Consider the following 20,307-nt stretch of genomic DNA (forward strand, 5'->3'; position numbering starts at 1 on the left):
AATACCTCCCCGTTCAAGGTAATATCTCTGTTCAACTTTTTTACGTTAGGAAGTAAAAATTCAACACAAGTGGTTTTTTTGGCATTTAATAATAAATTATTGGCAGTAAACCATTCAGATATGTGTAAAAGAGCACTGTTCACTTCGTCAACATTTGGGTCATGCCTATCCACATTAAAAATTAATGAGGTATCATCTGCAAACAGAACTATTTCACACCTATCCTGCAAATAATAGGGAAGATCATTGATATATACCAAGAACAAGAAGGGACCTAAAATTGACCCCTGTGGAACACCAATGTTAATTGACGCACCGCTAGAACGTTCTCCATTAACAACTACAGTCTGTATCCTATCATGCAGGTATGACGCTATGAGGTTCTGTGCTTTTCCTTTAATTCCATAGTGATTAAGTTTACGTAACAAAGTACAATGTTCAACGCAGTCAAATGCCTTGGAGAGGTCACAAAATATCCCCAGAGCATTTTTTGAGTTTTCCCATGCTTTATATATATGTGTTAGAAGTGCAACCCCAGCATCTGTGGTTGAGCGCCCCTTTGTGAAACCAAACTGTTTGGTGTGCAGTAAATCATTAGATGCAAAATGACTACTCAATTGGTTTAATATTAACTTCTCGAATACCTTACTTAATGTTGGTAAAATAGAGATAGGTCTATAATTGTTACAGTCTTCTTGATCGCCCTTCTTAAATAGAGGTATAACTTTACTAAGCTTTAGTAAATTAGGAAATGTACCACAGTCACAACACTTATTAAATATAAAAACTAAATTTTTCGCAATATTTTCTATGATATTATTAACTAAATTTACGGACATTCCCCAAAGATCACAAGTATTTTTTAGATTAAGCGTCTTAAAGGCAGTAACAATATCACTAGCAGTTACGTGTCGTTATTCAAATAATGTACTGCACCCCGCAACATGGTCCCTCAAAAAGGTTTCTGCAAGTGCTGAAGACGAATTTAAACTATTAGTAATAGTAACAGGGACACTACTGAAGAATTCTTCAAAAGCAAGCGCAACATCAGCACTTTTGTCAATAACACTGTCATTATTTACAAGTTTTATAGTATTACTTGATTGCCAAAATAAGGCGAATAAAATTTTTCGATCGTAAAGCACTCTCTGATGATGACACTCTATGATCATGAGTCGTGCAATAGTTTAAAATTAAAAAAAACAAGCTATTATAAATAATCCAAACTAAAAAGTAGAAAATAAATAATAGTTAAAAAAACTAAAAAACACGCTTTTTATAGAAAACCGAACTAAAAAATAGAAAATAAATTTAAATGAATTTAAATTAAGAAAATAGTGTTAAAAATTTCAATGAATATAAATTAATAATAGTGTGAGTAAAAAAAAATTATTTTATCGAAATGGATCTAAATGGATGGATTTATGGATCGAAATGATAATCACTCTACTCATATCTGTCAATAAAATATCTATAACCATTGACACCATGCACCCCACGCTTTTTTTAAAATTAAATATTTTTTTTACTCACACTATTATTAATTTATATTCTTTGAAATTTTTAACACTATTTTCTTAATTTAAATTCATTTAAATTTATTTTCTATTTTTTAGAATACAAAAATAAAGAATTATAATAAATAATTTTTGCATAATAATTATGTCTTAAGTGTATCTTAAAGATAAAAAAATACACTACAAATCCACACAATACATCTAAATAGGGTATTTAAATTATAATATCATCTTATGTCGGTAACTCGCAGATATATACTTACTAAAAAAAAATAATAAGCATGCCCACTCGGGCTCGAACCCCGGCCCTTTTGGGTGGACTAATCACAGAGTGCTGAGCACTGCGTTTATTAAAGATTTTCATCCGTCGCGTCGCATAGATTGGCCTTGTTTCTAAATATAATCGTTTTCATTATATCTATCGATAATCATAATAATATGTACGCATAAATAGATAAAAATTAATTTAATGTAAGTAGAATTTATTTAAATCATCATTTCTATAGTACTGTCCTAAATAAATCGTGACGACGTATGGTTATACAATAATATTATATTCCAATATACGATAAAATATCGCAACGACAGAATATCGCCACGACTCCGTTAAAACGGCATTCGATTAGATAATCTAAGTAATATCTTATATCTTAATATCTTAATATATTATAAATATTATAAAGGCGAAAGTTTGTAAGTATGGATGTATGGATGTATGGATGTTTGTTACTCTTTCACGTAAAAACTACTGAACCGATTACAATGAAATTTAGCACACATATTAAAGAGGGTAACATAGGATAGTTTTTATCCCGGAAATCCCACGGGAACGGGAACTATGCGGGTTTTCCTTTGCAAACGCGGGCGAAGCCGCGGGCGGAAATCTAGTATATTATAAAGGCGAAAGTTTCTAAGTATGGATGTATGGATGTATATGGATGTTTGTTACTCTTTCACGTAAAAACTACTGAACCGTTTATAATGAAATTTAGCACACATAATATAGAGGGTAACTTGGATTAACACATAGGATAGTTTTTATCCCGGAAATCCCACGGGAACGGGAACTATGCGGGTTTTCCTTTGCAAACGCGGGCGAAGCCGCGGGCGGAAATCTAGTAACTTTATAATATACAAACAATATACCTACTGCTCTTAGTCAATAAATTTAATTAATTATTTAATTAATTGCTGAATTCGAATGAGAGAGGCAGACAGTGCTCCTAGATAGTTTTAACACGAGGAATGTGATATAACATTTTATTTAAGTTTTTATTTGGTTTTTTATTTTATTTTATACTAGCTTTCCACCCGCGGCATCGCCCGCGCAGTCAAAGAAAAACCCGCATAGTTACCGTTCCCGTGGGATTTCCGGGATAAAACCTATCCTATGTCCGTTCTCGGGTATCAAAATATCTCTATACCAAATTTCATGCAAATTGGTTCAGTAGTTAAGGCGTGATTGAGTAACAGACAGACTGACCGAGATACTTTCGCATTTATAATATTATACAGGGTGTCTCAAAAGAAAGTTTATATTTTGTGGATGAATAAAAAAAAAGTAAGCGGTGTATTGAAAAAATGTTTATTAATTATTAAAGTGCATAATATGGGAATTTATTTCTTAAAAATAATATCGTCCAAATGCAGTCCATTGCGTTCACGGCACTCATTTAATCGAACAGTAAAATTACAGTATTTATGACAGCTCGGCAGGTAGACACAGTGATGGCTGCCATTTCGTGCTGGATATTTTCTTTTAAATGCTCTAGAGAAGTTGGTTTGTAGGCATACACTTTAGATTTAAGATACCCCCACAAGAAAAAGTCCATGCGAGTTAAATCAGGGCTGCGTGGAGGCCAATTTATATCACCTCTCCTAGAGATCGATTTTCCCGGTACTGTATTCTTAAAGCCCGGCATTCACTACACGCACCGCGAGCCGAGCCCCGAGCCGTACCAATCCGTGGACAAATCCGTCATCGCCCACACACTACACGTCTATCACCTTCTATCACTCTCCGTCTCCAGACGGCGAGCGCCGCGCCGAGCCGCGAGCCGCGCACAACTACACATACACACGCAGATTTGTCCGCGGACTTGTCGCCAGCTACAAATCCAGCGGATGGGTGCGCTTGTGAATGGTACCCATTAGTCTCTGGTATTGCAATGATCTGTGGTAGCCGGTGTCAGACGCCCTCACCTCGTTGACTTACTTTTACAGTTGTCAGTTCACTAATGGCGTGTCTTCCGGCGACTCATAATAAAACGTCAAAATGGCAAAGAAAAAAGGAGACGAAAAAGTAAACCAAACCCCTCATAGTGATAATGAAGAGCAAAATTTTGACGAGGAGCCAAATTTTGATGACCCGGAAGGTTTCGTCGATGATATCTCTGATGAAGGTGCGTGATTTTTGTTATATAGGTTGTCCTGACCATATGTGATGTTTTCATATTTCAGTGTGATCTCAGCCAAATACCAAATGTTTTACTTTATTTATGACAATTTTATACAATAACTAATATAAGTTAGTTGTTCTATCAATGTAGTCGTTAATTAGTGCGATATTCGGATATTATATTTTCTAACCTAACTTTGACGTTGCAGAGTTGTTAGCGGACCTCTTAGAGCAGAAGCCTAAGGAGTCCGACGGCTACGAGAATGTAGTCGTGGTGGACGGGTGCCCGCAGGTCGGCCCGGAGCGTTTGGAGAAGCTGCAAAGTGTTATTAATAAAATATTTAGCAAGTTTGGGACAATTGTGAATGAGTATTATCCGACAACTGAGACCGGAGTTACGACGGGATACATTTTCCTCGAATATAGTAACCCGCAAAACGCGGCGGAGGCCGTGCAAGCCACAAATAATTGTAAATTAGATAAGCAGCACACATTTTTAGTAAACCTTTTTACAGATTTTAAAAAGTAAGTACATCTTTTTATTTATATATAATAACATTTATATTTATATGACATAGATGACATTTTCTAATGATCTCGTGTGGCTCGTTTATAAACAGTTCCTAATCAAGTATAAGATGATTTGAGTTAATTTTCTGCACTAAAATTATAAATATTATGTTTGTTTGTAATGGATAAATGCATTTTTATAAAATTGTCCCAAGCGTAAAGGAAATGTTTTTATAATAAAAAAATGAATAACCAACAAACCAACCATCAACTCTGAATGTGATGGTTTCAGCTGTAGTTGTAATAATTATAAAGTACCATTGAGAGATTGCATCCAATGTGCCTGAGAATTTTAATGAAATAAATTGCATTAAATGAAAATAGATCAATAAAAATATATCTATACTAATATTATAAAGCTGAAGAGTTTGTTTGTTTGTTTGAATGCGCTAATCTCAGAAACTAAGATGGGAAGATAGCCCATTTATCAAGGAAGGCTATATATCATAATGCTAAGACCAACAGGAGCGGAGCACAGCTAGTCTATAATTATAAAGCTTAATACTCTTATCTTGTAATTTATTGAATATAAAAGTAAAATTAAAGTAGAAGTATGTTATATTGTAAAAATATAAAGTAAATATGATAATTTTAAATTCATTAATGTTAATTCTGCCAGTATTCACTGAACTATTAAATTGATTAAGTTGCTTGTACCATTTAAGATATGAAGAAATACCTAAAGAATGGGAGCCCCCTGCGCCACAGCCTTTCAAGGTGCAGTCAGATCTGCAGTGGTATCTCATGGACCCCGACGCCTACGACCAGTTCCTGGTGGGCATCGGCACGGGCGTGGCCCTGCAGGTGTGGCAGAACGCCTTGCCTGAACCCACCTTGCTGCAGGAGAGGCCTGTGAGTATTTAGTTCTGTTGTTACATCTTCTTAATATGAGCTCCCAACATTGTTTTTAGGTAGGGAAAAATATTGTACAGTAGAATCCTTTTATTATGACTTCGGTTATATTGACCAACAGCTTATTATGACGTATTACACAGCAAAGTTTGGTTTTCATATAAAATTCTTAATAAAGGTTGGATAAAATGACTTCGTTTACAGTGTCATATCGTTTATTGTGACCAATTTTTAATGAATTGTCCGGTTATACTGACCGAAATGAATTCTAAAACTTACAACACAAATTTCTGTTTGGGAAAATTGTGATATCCGACAACACTTTTTTTGTTTGTTTTGTCTCAATCTGTAGGCATCTCTTTTTTGTTTCTCTGTAATACTAACAAAAACAGGAGATTGTTTATTTTCTACAAAATGCTTTGTATGACGTCTGTTTATTTTCTACAAAATGCTTTGTATGACGTCTGTTCATTATGACGTGTTTGATAATCCCCTACAATGTCATTATAAATGGATTCCACTGTATATAATTTAATAGTTCTATACAAAATTTAGAAATAATTTATTGAACTACAAGTTTTAAAAATACAAACATACATGATGATAATACTCAGGGTTAAAATAAAATTAGTATGCTGACTTTTCCTCTGTATTATTGTAATTTTTTTAGGTGACAGTAATTTTATAATAAAATGGCTTTAAATTGTAGCTTATCAGTAAAATACCTATAATAGTCCTTTTATACAGTTTGATCACTGTATAAAGAGACAACAAAACTAACAACTTAACTTTAAATAAGTGTCTCAGTTATAATTTTATTTATTCTGCCGTCCTTTAACTAGAAAGCTGTTAAGCCCAAGAAGTAACTTTCGAGTCAATGGCAAAAAACATGGAAGTCGTTATTTCTTAAAAATTATATCACTCACAATAATTATTGTGAGATACATTGATCGACATTTAATTATATTTTATTATTTTACAAATTTAACTTAATGTCACAATTTGGACGAATTAACCTAGAAATTGAGAGTAGCAGAAGAAACCATTAAAATAATAGAATTCAGACATGTAAAAGATGTTGACTTTGTTTCTATTAATCATTATATTAATTACTAGCTTTCCGCCTGCGGCTTCGCCCGCGTTTTCAAAGAATAACCCGCATAGTTCCCTTTCCCGTGGGATTTCCGGGATAAAACCGAGCCTATGTTACTCGTGGATAATGTAGCTTTCGAATGGTGAAAGAATTTTTAAAATCGGTCCAGTGAGCCTATTCATTACAATCAAACAAACAAACAAACAAAGTTTTCCTCTTTATAATATTAGTGTAGATAAATTTGCATCTACCACATTTTGATTTCAAATTTTTGATAGAAGCCTTATGAATAATAAAATGAAATTTTTAGGGTAGTGACCTCATAGATAGAGCAAGTTTTTAAAAGCCAAATGGTAATTTATTTTTATGTGATTTAATTTTTTTACGGGCCCTTGAAGCTGTGAACATACTGGGTAATTTTATCTTTCTTGTCATTAAATTCTTTTTTTATTCCATTCCAAGATCTAACGATAGTAAATGTTACCATACTGAATGGACCTATCTATCAGCTTAGCACACAATAAAAATCAAGCATCTACCGCAATAATTCACGTCACGTCGTCAGCAAAGAAACGAATATCTTGAATTTACCATTTTGGAACAAGTCATACCCTGCGTAGGGTGTAGCCATGTAATGCGCGTGTAGTACAAGTGGAGACGTGTGTGCGCAGAACTGGACGGAGACGTACGCCGTGTGGTCGCCGCTGGGCACGTACCTGGCCACGTTCCACTGGCGCGGCGTGGCGCTGTGGGCCGGGCCCAAGTTCACGCAGTTCCAGAAGTTCTACCACCCCGAGGCGCGCTTCATCTCCTTCTCGCCCTGCGAGAACTACATCGTCACCTTCTCGCCCACCGGCGACCGCGGCGACGACAAGAAGCTCATCATCTGGGATATCAGGTACCCACCACCCATTTGCATTTGCACACTTTATGTCAATTCATTTTCTTTACTTATAAGTATGAAAAGAAAATAACATAGGTACTTAAAATAATGCATGAATATTGAGATGTTTTTTTTTTTTTAATATTTAATAATGAAAACAGAAAAATACATATGTGCCGATTGAAAATAATTTAATGACAATATTTTGCATCTAAATGAGATGACTTTGAAATAATTAATATTAAAATTAGTCTCCCTAAATATAAAAATAAAGCGTATAGAGGACCGCGCAGTGATAGGGTGTGGTACATTGCAGGACGGGGCAGGAGAAGCGCAGCTTCCCGCCGCCCGACGAGTACGTGACGTGGCCCATCTTCCGCTGGAGCAAGGACGACCGCTTCTTCGCGCGGCTCGGCGCCGACGTGCTGTCCGTGTACGAGACGCCCGGCTTCGGGCTGCTGGACAAGAAGTCCATCCGCATCCCGGGCATCCGCGACTTCTGCTGGTCGCCCACGGACAACGTGCTGGCGTACTGGGTGGCCGAGGAGAAGGACGTGCCGGCGCGCGTCACGCTGCTGGAGCTGCCCAACCGCGCCGAGATCCGCTCCAAGAACCTGTTCTCCGTGGCCGACTGCAAGATCCACTGGCAGAAGAGCGGCGACCACCTGTGCGTCAAGGTCGACCGCTACTCCAAGCTCAAGAAGGACAAGAACGAGCTCAAGTACTCGGGCATGTACTACAACTTCGAGATCTTCCACATGCGCGAGAAGGAGATCCCCGTAGACAGCGTGGAGATCAAGGAGCCGATCCAGGCGTTCGCGTGGGAGCCGGTGGGCAGCAAGTTCGCCATCATCCACGGGGACCAGGCCAACATGCAGGTGTCGTTCTACCAAGTGAACACGGGGCAGGCGCCCACGCCGCTCAAGAAGCTGGCGGGCTCCTTCAACCACGTGTTCTGGTCGCCGCAGGGCCAGTTCGTGGTGCTGGCCAACTTCGGGCTCACGGGCGGCGCGCTCGAGTTCCTCGACACCAACGACTTCACCATCATGAACGTGGCCGACCACTACCAGGTAACTATTACTACTAATCATATACACAATGATAATGTTTCTATGAATTATTCTCTGACTCATAATTATAAATATTATAAAATTATATTTTAATTAAAATTAAAAAAAAAATTAATAATATTGTATTAATATTATAATATCACTATAATATAATATCAGGTTTAAAGGTGAATTAACATAAAATTTATATTTATATATTTATTTATATAGTTAAACAACTCTAGATAAATATTACAAAACAAAGCTCAATGTGCCTGTCTTTCTGTTTTTGATAAAATCAAAAACTACACCACTGGTTTTCACTTTTCACTATGTTTTTATCATTTACATTATATAGTACATAGTCGTTAGATATACATTTTGTTACATTTTGACTCCAAGTAACACCCGAAGATCGATCGAAAATTTCCACACTGATACATATACATAATATAATATGTATAAAAGAAAGTTGTGTTATTTTTCTGCTTGACTATGAGTTGCCCGAGGCTACGCTCGCGTAATCAGAATAAATAAACAGTTGCTATGTCACATTTTTAATACAGTGTCATCTATCGGAATTTCGATATTTATTTCGAAGCGATTGAAATGACATAATGTATCTTCTTATGGGAATCATGTTACTTTTTACTGCAGTAAAATCTATTGAAGCTGGCGCGCAACTAAAATGTCCAGTGATTGGTAGTCGGGGAATACCTGAGACAGCAACACTCAAGCACGATTCTTTAAAAAAATATTTAGCAATATAATACACTGGGTGACCTATGTCACCCGCGTGAGCGTTCTAGTGTTACGTCACTACCCCACCCTCCAAGCATAAAAATCATATTGTTATCTTAGTTATTCTATATAAAATAAATTTTCCATTTTTCGCTTAACAAACACAACTTTATTTTATATATTTTATTTTAACTTGAGGTTTGATGACATCGAGCGTTTTATTATTTGTTTATACAAGAGAGTATGATGTAAATGTAATGGAGAGAGTGCGACGGAATGTACTGCACTGTGTGGTGTCCGCAGATGTCGGGCATCGAGTGGGACCCGACGGGGCGCTACGTGGTGACCGGCGTGTCCTCGCTCAAGTGCAAGATGGACTGCGGCTACTACATCTGGTCCTTCCAGGGCAAGATCCTGCGCAGGTGCGTCCGCGTCTTTGTTAGCTTTATAGTATTTCAATGTGATCGGGCTTCATAGGGTGACGATGGTAGGGTGTAATATCTAACAGTAAATTATCAGTAATAATTAATACCTAATTCTGATTTTCTGCATACAAAGAATTAAAATAGAGGTCATATTATGTAACTTCTCGGGCCCGATCGCTTCTACTCGTTCGTATGTAACGTACCGTCGTTCGTGCGCTAACGGTCGCTCTCGCCCGCAGGGTGATGAAGGAAGGGTTCGCGCAGTTCCACTGGCGGCCGCGGCCGCCGACGCTGCTGTCGGAGAAGCAGCAGAAGGACATCAAGAAGAACCTGAAGAAGTACTACCCGCAGTTCGAGTCGAAGGACCGCATGCGCAGCACGAAGGCCAGCAAGGAGCTGGTGGCGAAGCGCACGGAGCAGATGAAGAAGTACCGCGAGTACCGGCAGGCGCGCGCCGCCGACTGGGCCGCGCAGAAGAGCCGGCGCCTGGCGCTGCGCGACTACGTGGACACGGACGCGCCGCCCGCCGGCCAGGCGCCCGACAGCGCCGCCGGCAACGCCGTCGAGGAGCTCGTCGAGTTCTTCGTCAAGGAGGAGACCACCGTCATCGACTAGCCGGCCCCTTCTAGCGCAATAAACGCCCACACGCGCGATGCTGTTTCATTTCCGTAACACCCCACCCCCTCCCCCCATACTGTACGAGTCCGTATCGATAGCCCAATAAAGTTGATCTTTAAACATCGTATATCCAGGAAAATATATTTTGATATAATACTTCCGTTTTTTATTAACTGCAATAAAGGCGAACTACGGAATTGTTTTTTTTTTGTATATGCACTTCTGCTTCAAAATGTTCCGTTCGCGTTAAGAAAATAGTGAGTCATCGTTGTCCGCCGGCCTGGCCACGCCCCAAATTAGAAAGTCGAGTTCACAGTGACCAGTTGAAATCTGACCTTCGAACAAAACGGTTGTGTATTATGTTGGTGCCAATAACTCCACGTTTAAAATGAGTGACGTAAAAAAATTATTATATGACGCAATAACATTAATAGACGCTAATCGTTGGAAGAAGTGCTGCGACCACGTGATACGAGAAGAATATACCATGTGGCATTTGGATGACGTCATGGAACACGCAGAACAAAATTCTTTCATAATAAATGTAACTGAAGAATCTAGCGATACTGAATAGTGATTTAAGTAATTTTAAGACATTTTTTTTCCATTAATAATAATTTAATGTTTAAAAAAATGTTTGTACTTTTTCTCCACTGTGAATACACCCTCATCCTGTAGTTGCACTGATGACTCACTATTTTCTTAACGCGAACGGACTTATATATTATTCTTATCTAAATTATTAGAGATCAATGAATTACGAGCCAGAATGTTTATGAGTCTATTGTATGTAATCTCACCTACCGAACATCTTTGTAAATCTACATTCTGCAAAAGGAAATTTGAATTTGAATCATGTGGAACACTATTCTCTTTCTCTTTTGTGAGCTTGATTTCATTAAACACATAGGTACACAATTTAAAGACCACCTGATCATTCTCACTTTCTTCATCATTTTCCCATTTTAATAATAAAATGAATGAATGATGAATTTTACCAATTAAAATAAAGCAAAATAAAATGAATATTAAAAAATAATAAGACATTGGGTTACGTTACTAATGCTGTAGGCAATTTAGTTTACGCCGTCAGTAAAATAAATTCATGTTAGTATTTACTTGTTAAATAAATTGATTTTTCAATTTATCTGCGCATGTTGTAACATCACCACTGCTCGAACGGTGAAGGAAAACATCGTGAGGAAACCGACATGTCGAAGAATTAAAAAGTTCGACGACATGTGTCATCCGCCAACCCGCACTTGGCCAGCGTGGTGGATTATGGCCTGTACCCTCATAGGAGGCCCGTGTCCCAGCAGTGGGAACGTATATGGGCTGATGATGATTTACTTGTTAATCGATGCGTATGGTGAATAGGTAAAAATAAATTTATATTTTGTACTCATAAAATATGTTAATTTTTGCATGGATGAGTGCTCAGGTGAGTTACCCATAAACTATTGAACGGATTTTGATGACAATTTCCAGTAATATAGGTGATAGTAGATAATCTAAGGAATCACCGAGATCCTAGCTATCCTCAGTTATTAATAATAATAATTAAAACTATGGATATATACACGTGGAGCACACTGAAGTTATGCGTAACTCATAAATAAAAGTTATAAAACAATATAGGTACATATTTGTATAATTTTAATATATTAAGTGCTTTTTAAAGTATTCTCCGTTATATTTTAAACAAATTTTCATCCGTTCCAACCATTTCTGGAAACATGAGGACCATTGGTCCGAGGATATGTTTTTTACGTGCTGTTTAAAAGCAATCACGGCATCTTCTGGCCACGTAAATGTCGAACCTCTGATTGAATCTTTGATTTTTGGGAAAACGAGAAAATCGCATGATGCTAGGTAGGGACTGCGTGCAGCATGGTTCACGTGCTCTGTTTTCAGAAGCCAAAAATGACTTTGTTTTGTTCGCACTATGTGCCGAAGCATTGTTATGGTGCAACAAGATGCGACTTCTAGGTCGATTTTCCCTCATTTCTTCTAAGACATTGAGCAAACAAATAGTGTACCTACCTCAGCATTAACAGTCTTTTGTCGCTCAAGTGGGATAGTGCAGAGTGCAGACAGAACCCGTCTTTGGGAAAAAAACGTAATCATTTGTTTGCCGTCCCTTCTCGCCTGCCTCAGTTTTGTTGGTTTGCTGTGACTTTCAAGCACCCACAACGAAGATTTATTTCTGCTTTCTTTCTGGAGTTTAACAATATATTAATGTTTCATCTCCTTTCACGATATTATACACAGCATTAGAATGTCCGTGATTGTACTTTACAATAGCATTTCTTTAAACCAATACTCGATATAGCTTTTGTTGTGGAATGAGTTCGTGAGGAATTAAACGACAACAAAGCTTCCTAACTTTGAAATGTTTATGTAAAATTTTCTAAATTTGGCTCATACCAATCCCCAAATGTCCTCGAAGCTCCTCATAAGTTATATGGCAATTGTCTTAAATTAGTCGTCTGATGGTAGCCATATTTTCCTCCGTGATCGCAGTTGAGGGTCGACCTTCACGAATTTCATCATGGAAAGAAACACGGCAGCGATGAAATTCAGCATATCAATGCCTTACAGTCCTCAAATGAGGTGCTTCCCTCCTGAAAGCATTTTGAAGGCAAGCCTTGCAATTTTTCGGTGAAAGCAAACTTTAAAAAACATAAAAAATCATCGGCCTAAAATTGTTTCGTCTGTTCCATTTTTGCTAGGGACAACGAACTTCAACTTTAGATAAAAAACAATTGACAAGCGCTTCCCGCCGAATATGTTTTCACTTATGAGACTTCATATCATTGAGATATATGGAGACGACACCGCCTACATCACTTATGTTCCGCTCAACATACGCCATATTATGGCGTAACTGCGCGCTCATTTTTTATTTGTTTTAAAGTGAAACGCATCAAATAAGCCTTCCGGTGTGTTACGATGTTATAATGACAAATAATACAATTAATAATACGGAAAAGTGCAAAGGAATAACAGCTTTCATCGGTAAGTACCTAAGGAGATAATAATTTTAAAACTTAGTTACAGCAAAAAAATGGCGCACAGATTTTGTTCGTGGTGTCTCCTCCATACGTAGTATCACAGACTAATAATAATATATCACGTATACAAGTAGTATTATTAGGTATCTCAATGCTTCATATTCAGTATTTATTTTATTTTTGCTTTTCATGGCAAGATGTTGCCATGAAAAGCAAAAATAAATAAATACTTTTTGCAAGAAACTTCATATTAAGTTAAAAAAAAAATATAACATTCGAAATTCAAACATTTATGGGTGGCCAGCAACACAAAACTTTTAGTGTGAACTGTGAACTAGGTAAGAAAGGTGAGAACGTATTGCAATAAATGGTCCTCCGTTGCGTTTGTCTGTCTGTTCACGATAAACTCCAAAAGAACCGGACCGATCTTCATTATGTTTTCTTCAATGGATAGCGTGGTTCTCGAGGTATTTACAGCAATTCGTTAAGCGGCTACGCGGATGGAAAGTTAGTATATTATAAGGAAAAAAAAATGTTTTCTCTTCTATATTAAGTATTTATTATTATTATTTATTTATTTGGAGATCCTACAGAAACAATTACACCCGTGTAAAATATAAATTAATGATATATACAATGGTAACATTAACAATTGATTCCTCTACGTCTCACAGTGAACATAAATAGAAAAGTAAAAGAAAAAAACTCACTTGTACAATTATTGATATCTGTTACAAGGAAGCCAAATACTTAAAACTAATACAGATTTCTGAAATATTAAACTAAGAGAAAAAGCATTAATTGAGCATGTACTCATCCAAAATTAGAAATATTATACACATAGGTAATTGGTTAATTGCACATTTGAAACTATATCGAGATCATGAAAACAGATCTATTTCATTTAGTTTGTCTTGTGTAAGACACACATTCTGTGAAGTGGCGCGCGTTGTCCTGCGTTGGTTCTGGTATGTTGTACATGGAAAAGACATTTCGAACGAGTTGGTCGCGAAAGGACAAGTCGGCTAGTAAGTTCGAAGAATTAATTTCACCCACACAAATGCTTCTTAAAGTGACATCATCAGTTACTGAACGTCTGTTGGTCAAGGACATCATGTTATATTTTTCTAAGAGTTGGTTGTATGAGCATCTGGGAGAGCATAAGCAATAGTTAAGTGTGCGCAGAAACTTATTCTGTATCATTTCCAATTTATTTATACCTATAGCAATTATAAATGGATTCCATATAGGAGATATATAATCGAGGTGTGATCTAACTAATGATTGGTAGAGGCAAATAAATGTATCCTTTCGTCTGAAATTCTTTGTCATTCGAGTGATGAAACCTAACATACGGTAAGCTTTCTTTAATATGTAGTCAATATGTACGTCCATTGTGAGTTTAGCATCAAGGTAGACGCCTAACAGTGCTCAAAACAGAATAGGTTCGGTTTCACTTGCTTTAAGCCTTAAGGACTAAGGTATACTTATTTTTTAAATAGGTACGTAACTAAGAACTGTGAATTAAATATGTAAGTGATGAACAGAAATATAAATTTTAGACATAAAATTGGTAGGTGTTGCATAATAATAAATCATAGAACCGCTCTACAATTATTGCACAGACGAAAGGTGCTTTATCTTAGCATATGTAAGAGTGGGGATTGTTCATCCATCGGAATGTGTTCACTGTTCGGGCCTGTACTGTCTAAGTCGATCAAACAATAATAATTGTAAACATCATTTGAATAAGTTTGGGTTGGTGGAAAACAGATTTAGTTACCAAATAAAGCACGGTAGAAAGTTGTTGGCGCATGGGCGTGCGTCGCCGGCAGCGGCTGCGGCCGGAGCGGGCGGCGGCGGCAGTCCCGCGCCGCTCCGCAGCGCGCCGCCCGCCCCAGCCGCTAGCGCCCGAGCGCCCGCACTCGCCGCGAACGAGCTCAACTTTAGCGCGATCCTTCCGCCTCACTTTTATTGTTACTTCGATCCAAAGTTTGCTCGTGATTTTAAGTTCTTTACTGGTGAATTTCATCGTTAATATTAAGGAGAGGTAAGTTTATTTGTTGATTTGTTCAATTATTTGTATTGAAAGCTTACTTTTGAACAAAGTTTTAATCATCTTTATAGCGCTATCATCAAATAATTATTAAGTAAATGGTAAGTAACTATTGCAATGTTTATATTTATAATAAAAATAACAAGTTTTAATCGAATCGTTTTACAAAAAAAAAAATTGTTAATAGTGAAAAAATAATACATAAATCGCAAAACAAGTAAAGCAAGGTGAAGAAAATTCCATTTTCTTGTCTTTCGTTCTATTCCTTTATTTGGAGCATGCAATAGTATCATCTGCCTTCAAAATTATCACGCGGTGTTCCGTGAGTAGGTATCGGTGAGACAGAAAACTATCTAATTAACTGTTTTTTTTTTTAATAATTAAATATTATTTTTGGCATAAGTACCTACTGGTAGCTTTTAAGTAATATGTATTCAATGTAACTAATAGAAATTAGGTTTAGTTTTTCGAGCAATGTTACCCAATTCATATTTCATAGCTCGTTTTTCATAGTTATGTCATATGTGTATAACTAGTGTGTAGTCCAGCTGGTGTAGTCAGTATAGTGTGCTGTGTGTAGGTACACCAGACGACGCACGAGCGCTGCGACAGCTCCAGGAGCTCGGTGATTTATTTCCATTAGAACCCGAAAAGCCGGCTTATCTACTTTACATGGAAAATACTTACAGTCGTGTTACTATCGAACAATTCCGCTCAAAAAGAAAATTATTTTCTTGAGCAGATAAAATTATAGACACAGACACACTATGATTTTTATATCTTCTAAGATCTTTCCTCTAGCTAAGAACAGTAGATATTTTCTCAAGCTTATTTCAATGGTGGAAACTAAAAACCAGGATGTATTGCCGGTTTGATGAGGAAGGGTTGGGGACGTGCGGCTGTTTACCCCGGTGTGCCCCGGTGCGGTACACGAGGTCTCGCCTGACGCCTCCAACGCGCTTCTCTCATTACTCGCCGACGCGCCTCTAATACATCTTCATTAACTCGGAATGAACGAAGTGAGGATTTTTTTTGTAATTCCTGCGTTTTCTTTTAAACGTTCCCGCGATTAAATTAATGAGAGCGTAGAATTCACACTCTCTGTACAAATTCATTTTATTTTTTTTTTCACTAAGTTGTACTTAGTAAGTTTTGTTTACTTCACACTAATATTCTTTATATACGAATAATTGTATTTCTCACCAAATGACAAATCACCAAAAAGATCAAATATGGAGGTACTTGTCGAGGACGCATCACCATTATCTTGTTTTGCTTTCCTTAACCACCGGCGATCCCCTGACGTATCGTATATATGCGACGTAATCCCTTTTTATTGTATTCTGGTAGAGGCACCTGTATTTCCTCGAGAGCTCTACGTTACGCGATATTACGGTTGTAATGACATTCTGTGGCCGAAAGTTTTTGGGTCAAGCTGCAATAACGTTTAGCGTTCTAAGAAGTATCTCCGATGTGAATGACGCACATATGCTTTTACAACGCTGAGCTTTCTGAATATGTACTTTAAACATAAATAACATTCTAACCGAAACAATCGACTGGACTCGAACGCTTATATATATTTGAATGTATAAGTAGTTACATACTCATTGTCAATGAAATGAAATGAATTGAAATGAAATGAATTTATTCGCAAGAAAAGTGGTAATACAATGGTGTTATGAGAGAACTTGTTCTACACAATTCGCCAGTCACAGCTGGCATGCGAACAGTTACATTAATTTGTGCTTGTTAATTTTTAAATTAATATAAATTATAAATATTAATTTATTGATATTATAATAAATTATTACATATTTGTATCAGAAAGTTAATTGACAAATGCCATTGCATTTGTCAATTAACCAGTTTGTAAGTTTAAATTTAAAACTATTTAACGGTAGCTCTCTTATATTTTTAGGTAAGGCGTTAAATATATTTAATATTTATGGCCATGACATATGCATTTTTTTACATAATGTTGTTCTGTGCTTTGGTATTATCAACCTGGTCGGGTCTCTCCGGCCAAGTTGACAGCTCTTCCCTGCACTATTGAAGATCTTGTAATGTTTTTTCACGAAAAGGGCAGCCTCCAACAGATAAATTCCAGTTAACGTCAATATTCTACATCTCCTAAACAATGGTCTGCAGGAATCCAGAGGAAATGCGTTACAATGTCCATCCATTTTAAACCATTTATGTATATTTTGTAGACATTCGAAATTTTCACAGGTTCGGTTATTTGGTTGTATAATGTATATTATGGTAGAGCCACGGGTCACGCGCTGCGGGCAGACGGTCGGTCGCGGTCATCTCATGGAAATTAGTGTACTTTTTCTCTTAAACTTTACAGACAATGCTTATAATAACAACTCTCCGCGAGTTCAGTGTTGTTGATAGTTTTTGTCTCTCTAAGCTTTTACCAAAAAAGTTTTATATCAAAACTATAATTGAATTGCACACTCGAGGCTGTGTTCGAGGTTAAAGACGTTAAGTAGATACGTACATGTAATTCGGATCCACTACGTCAATGAAGTCTCTTGTAGGTATGTATGTATTAATATAGATGCATTTCATACAACTCTTTCTCTGATCAATTGCACGCCTCGCGCGTTTAAGCGTTTGGGTGTGCTTTACTCTCAATACACCGCTCTGTGTCGAATTTGCAAGACAAAAATCTTTTATTTTATTTATTTTTTACACATTAATAAATAAAGAGGCAAGTACCTAAAGCCTTAATAATAACTTACCTCGAACAGTGTTTAATTCCTGCAAGCCAAATTTATTTAATTATGATAATAATCCATCAGCAACTGTTTCCAGACTGTCGCAATCTTGTTTCCAGTGATTGAGCGCGTGATTAGCTCTATATGCAAATGAAATGGTACAGGTGGAAATATTAAGTTATTTATAGCACAGAATACATAATAGTAGTTAAACGCTATCTATAGTCAAAATAATAAAGGTATTTTCTCTCGTAAGCACATTCGACACCTTAGGGCTTAGAAGTATAGTTCCGACGTAGGTATATATACGTGAGGTAGTGGCCACTGGGTTCCAACGTGCAATTTATTTGCGTCAGTTAGAATTGACGAGGGACTCCAATAAAGCTCGTATAGTGTTACTGTATACTGTTAGATTTGGGTTTCCGTGTAATAAAAACTAGAACACGACGTTTCGTAATATTCATTTATTGTGTAACGCGGAACGTGTTGTATATAAAATATAAAACTAATAATAATGTAATAAACATTAAACATAGTGGATGATTCTTCTGATTTGACTGTTGACCAAAGGTTTTTATTGGTTACGTTATAAGATCATAAAATAAGATTTAAAATCACGGGGCACGCAGTTCTTAGCAACATGTCTGTAGAGCACACGAAGGCGGAGAGACGCGGGATGAATATGAATCGACAGGCTCCGGGGGAAGCAGCAAGCGAGCCTCTCAGATATCGCGCTAACTTCGATGAGTCTTTGATCTCAAGTTTGTGCTGCGATGTCATGTGGCCGGAGTTTATTCACCCACATCACATAAACATATCATATTTTTATAATAAACAAAATTACTCCTTCTTATAATAAAGTTACAAATGTAACTAACTATATGTATGTGTATAGGTGTTAACAAAAATTACCATAAGCTCATATTATTATAACCGAATAGAACTCTAATAAGAAATTTCATTTATATTTACATTTTCCCCGTTAGTATCAGATAAATTGTAATTTAACGCTGATAACTTTCATCGTCTCGGTATTGTTCCCTTATTATTTTTAAAGGCTCAACACTTTGATCGGCTCTCGTGTAATTCTGACATAAAGTAGCTTCTAACATTTTCCTTTCACCTCTCGAGTTAATAACCTTGTTCTCGTAACTTCAAAAGAAGTATTCATTCTGATTCTCGCTTCACCGCGGGATTCGTATTTCGTGTCAAAAATGTAAACATTTAAACGTGAAGGTGTTCATTATCACGCTCGCGCTACCTATATGCCGCCGCCCACGGGCTGTCTGCTCGCATTAGAGCTTATTGTTCTGCGCTCGTCATATAACAGGTTTGTTAGCCTCAGCTATAACAGTAAATGTATTGTTATGAAGATGTTTCTGAACAAAAGTGAAGCAAAAAGTAACTGGATACCGTTGACACCGCTCGCTCTCCGCGGCTGGAGATTGGGATCGTATCGCGTTTGTTTCTTCGTTACTTTTTAACGAATATAATAGCTGTAAGAAGATATGCAGGAAACACATTTTTAATATTTTAAAATGTTTACGGCTTGGCGTGTACAATTCTTATATAAATTGTAACTTTTATAATAATTACTCATGTATGAAAAATATTATAATATCATACAGCAGCAATTCGTATTTTTTCTGAACAGTTATAGATAAAATGTATATAAATAATAAATAAATAAAGATAGTTTAGTACCTACATACCATTTGCTTTGTTCATATAAGAGTATCGTAGCTTCGCGGCGTAGCACGTAGCCCGTAGCCCGTGGCCGTGCCAGCAGCTGCAGTGTTCGAATTTCGACAATACTGTGATGTACCGCGTGGGCGTGGCACACACGTTGTATAGTGATGAATATATTATTAATTTTTGACTGATAATAACATAATATTATCATGAGAACAAGGAAAAAAGAAATAATGGTGAGACGGATTATTCAGAAGACATAATTTGATATCTATACATATAATAAATCTGTAGAAGGGTCAATTCTGTACATTGAAAATATTGAAAAAATAAATAGCAGGGGGTGTTACTGGATCGATACCAAGCCCAAATATGTGATTAAAAAAAATTTTGTCTGTCTGTCTGTCTGTCTGTCTGTATGTTCAGGCATCACGTGAAAACTAACGGTTCGATTTCGATGAAACTTGGTATAATTATACCTTATTATCCTGGGCATAAAATAGGATACTTTTTATCCTGGAAAAATACGTAGAAAAAAAAATTAATTTTTCTTAATTTTTCCGCGCGGACGGAGTCGCGGGTGGAAGCTAGTTGTCAATAAATTTTGAAAAAAATAAATAAAAACAATACCTACTCACTATTAAGAATAGAAAATTTATTGGTATCGAAGAAA

General features: G+C 36.8%; 1 protein-coding gene across 1 annotated transcript; it reads left to right on the plus strand.

Annotated features, from left to right (window-relative positions):
- Nucleotides 1-3,720: 3,720 nt before the first annotated feature.
- On the plus strand, nt 3,721-10,179 carry LOC123695543 (eukaryotic translation initiation factor 3 subunit B). The gene is made up of 7 exons (XM_045641421.1): nt 3,721-3,919; nt 4,125-4,440; nt 5,151-5,337; nt 7,102-7,328; nt 7,630-8,383; nt 9,407-9,525; nt 9,768-10,179. Exons 1-7 carry the CDS (start codon nt 3,793-3,795, stop codon nt 10,141-10,143), a joined length of 2,106 nt encoding a protein of 701 aa, XP_045497377.1. The 5' UTR covers nt 3,721-3,792; the 3' UTR covers nt 10,144-10,179.
- The last annotated feature ends 10,128 nt before the right edge of the window (nt 10,180-20,307 follow it).

Source organism: Colias croceus, chromosome 11 (genome assembly GCF_905220415.1).
Source record: "Colias croceus chromosome 11, ilColCroc2.1".
NCBI classification, from domain to species: domain Eukaryota; kingdom Metazoa; phylum Arthropoda; class Insecta; order Lepidoptera; family Pieridae; genus Colias; species Colias croceus.

Coding starts and splice junctions, on each gene's coding strand:
- LOC123695543 (XM_045641421.1), top strand. CDS start 3,793: ATGGCAAAGAAAAAAGGAGACGAAAAAGTAAACCAAACCCCTCATAGT. Junction 5,338..7,101: donor CCTTGCTGCAGGAGAGGCCT/GTGAGTATTTAG, acceptor GTGTGTGCGCAG/AACTGGACGGAGACGTACGC. Junction 8,384..9,406: donor ACGTGGCCGACCACTACCAG/GTAACTATTACT, acceptor TGGTGTCCGCAG/ATGTCGGGCATCGAGTGGGA.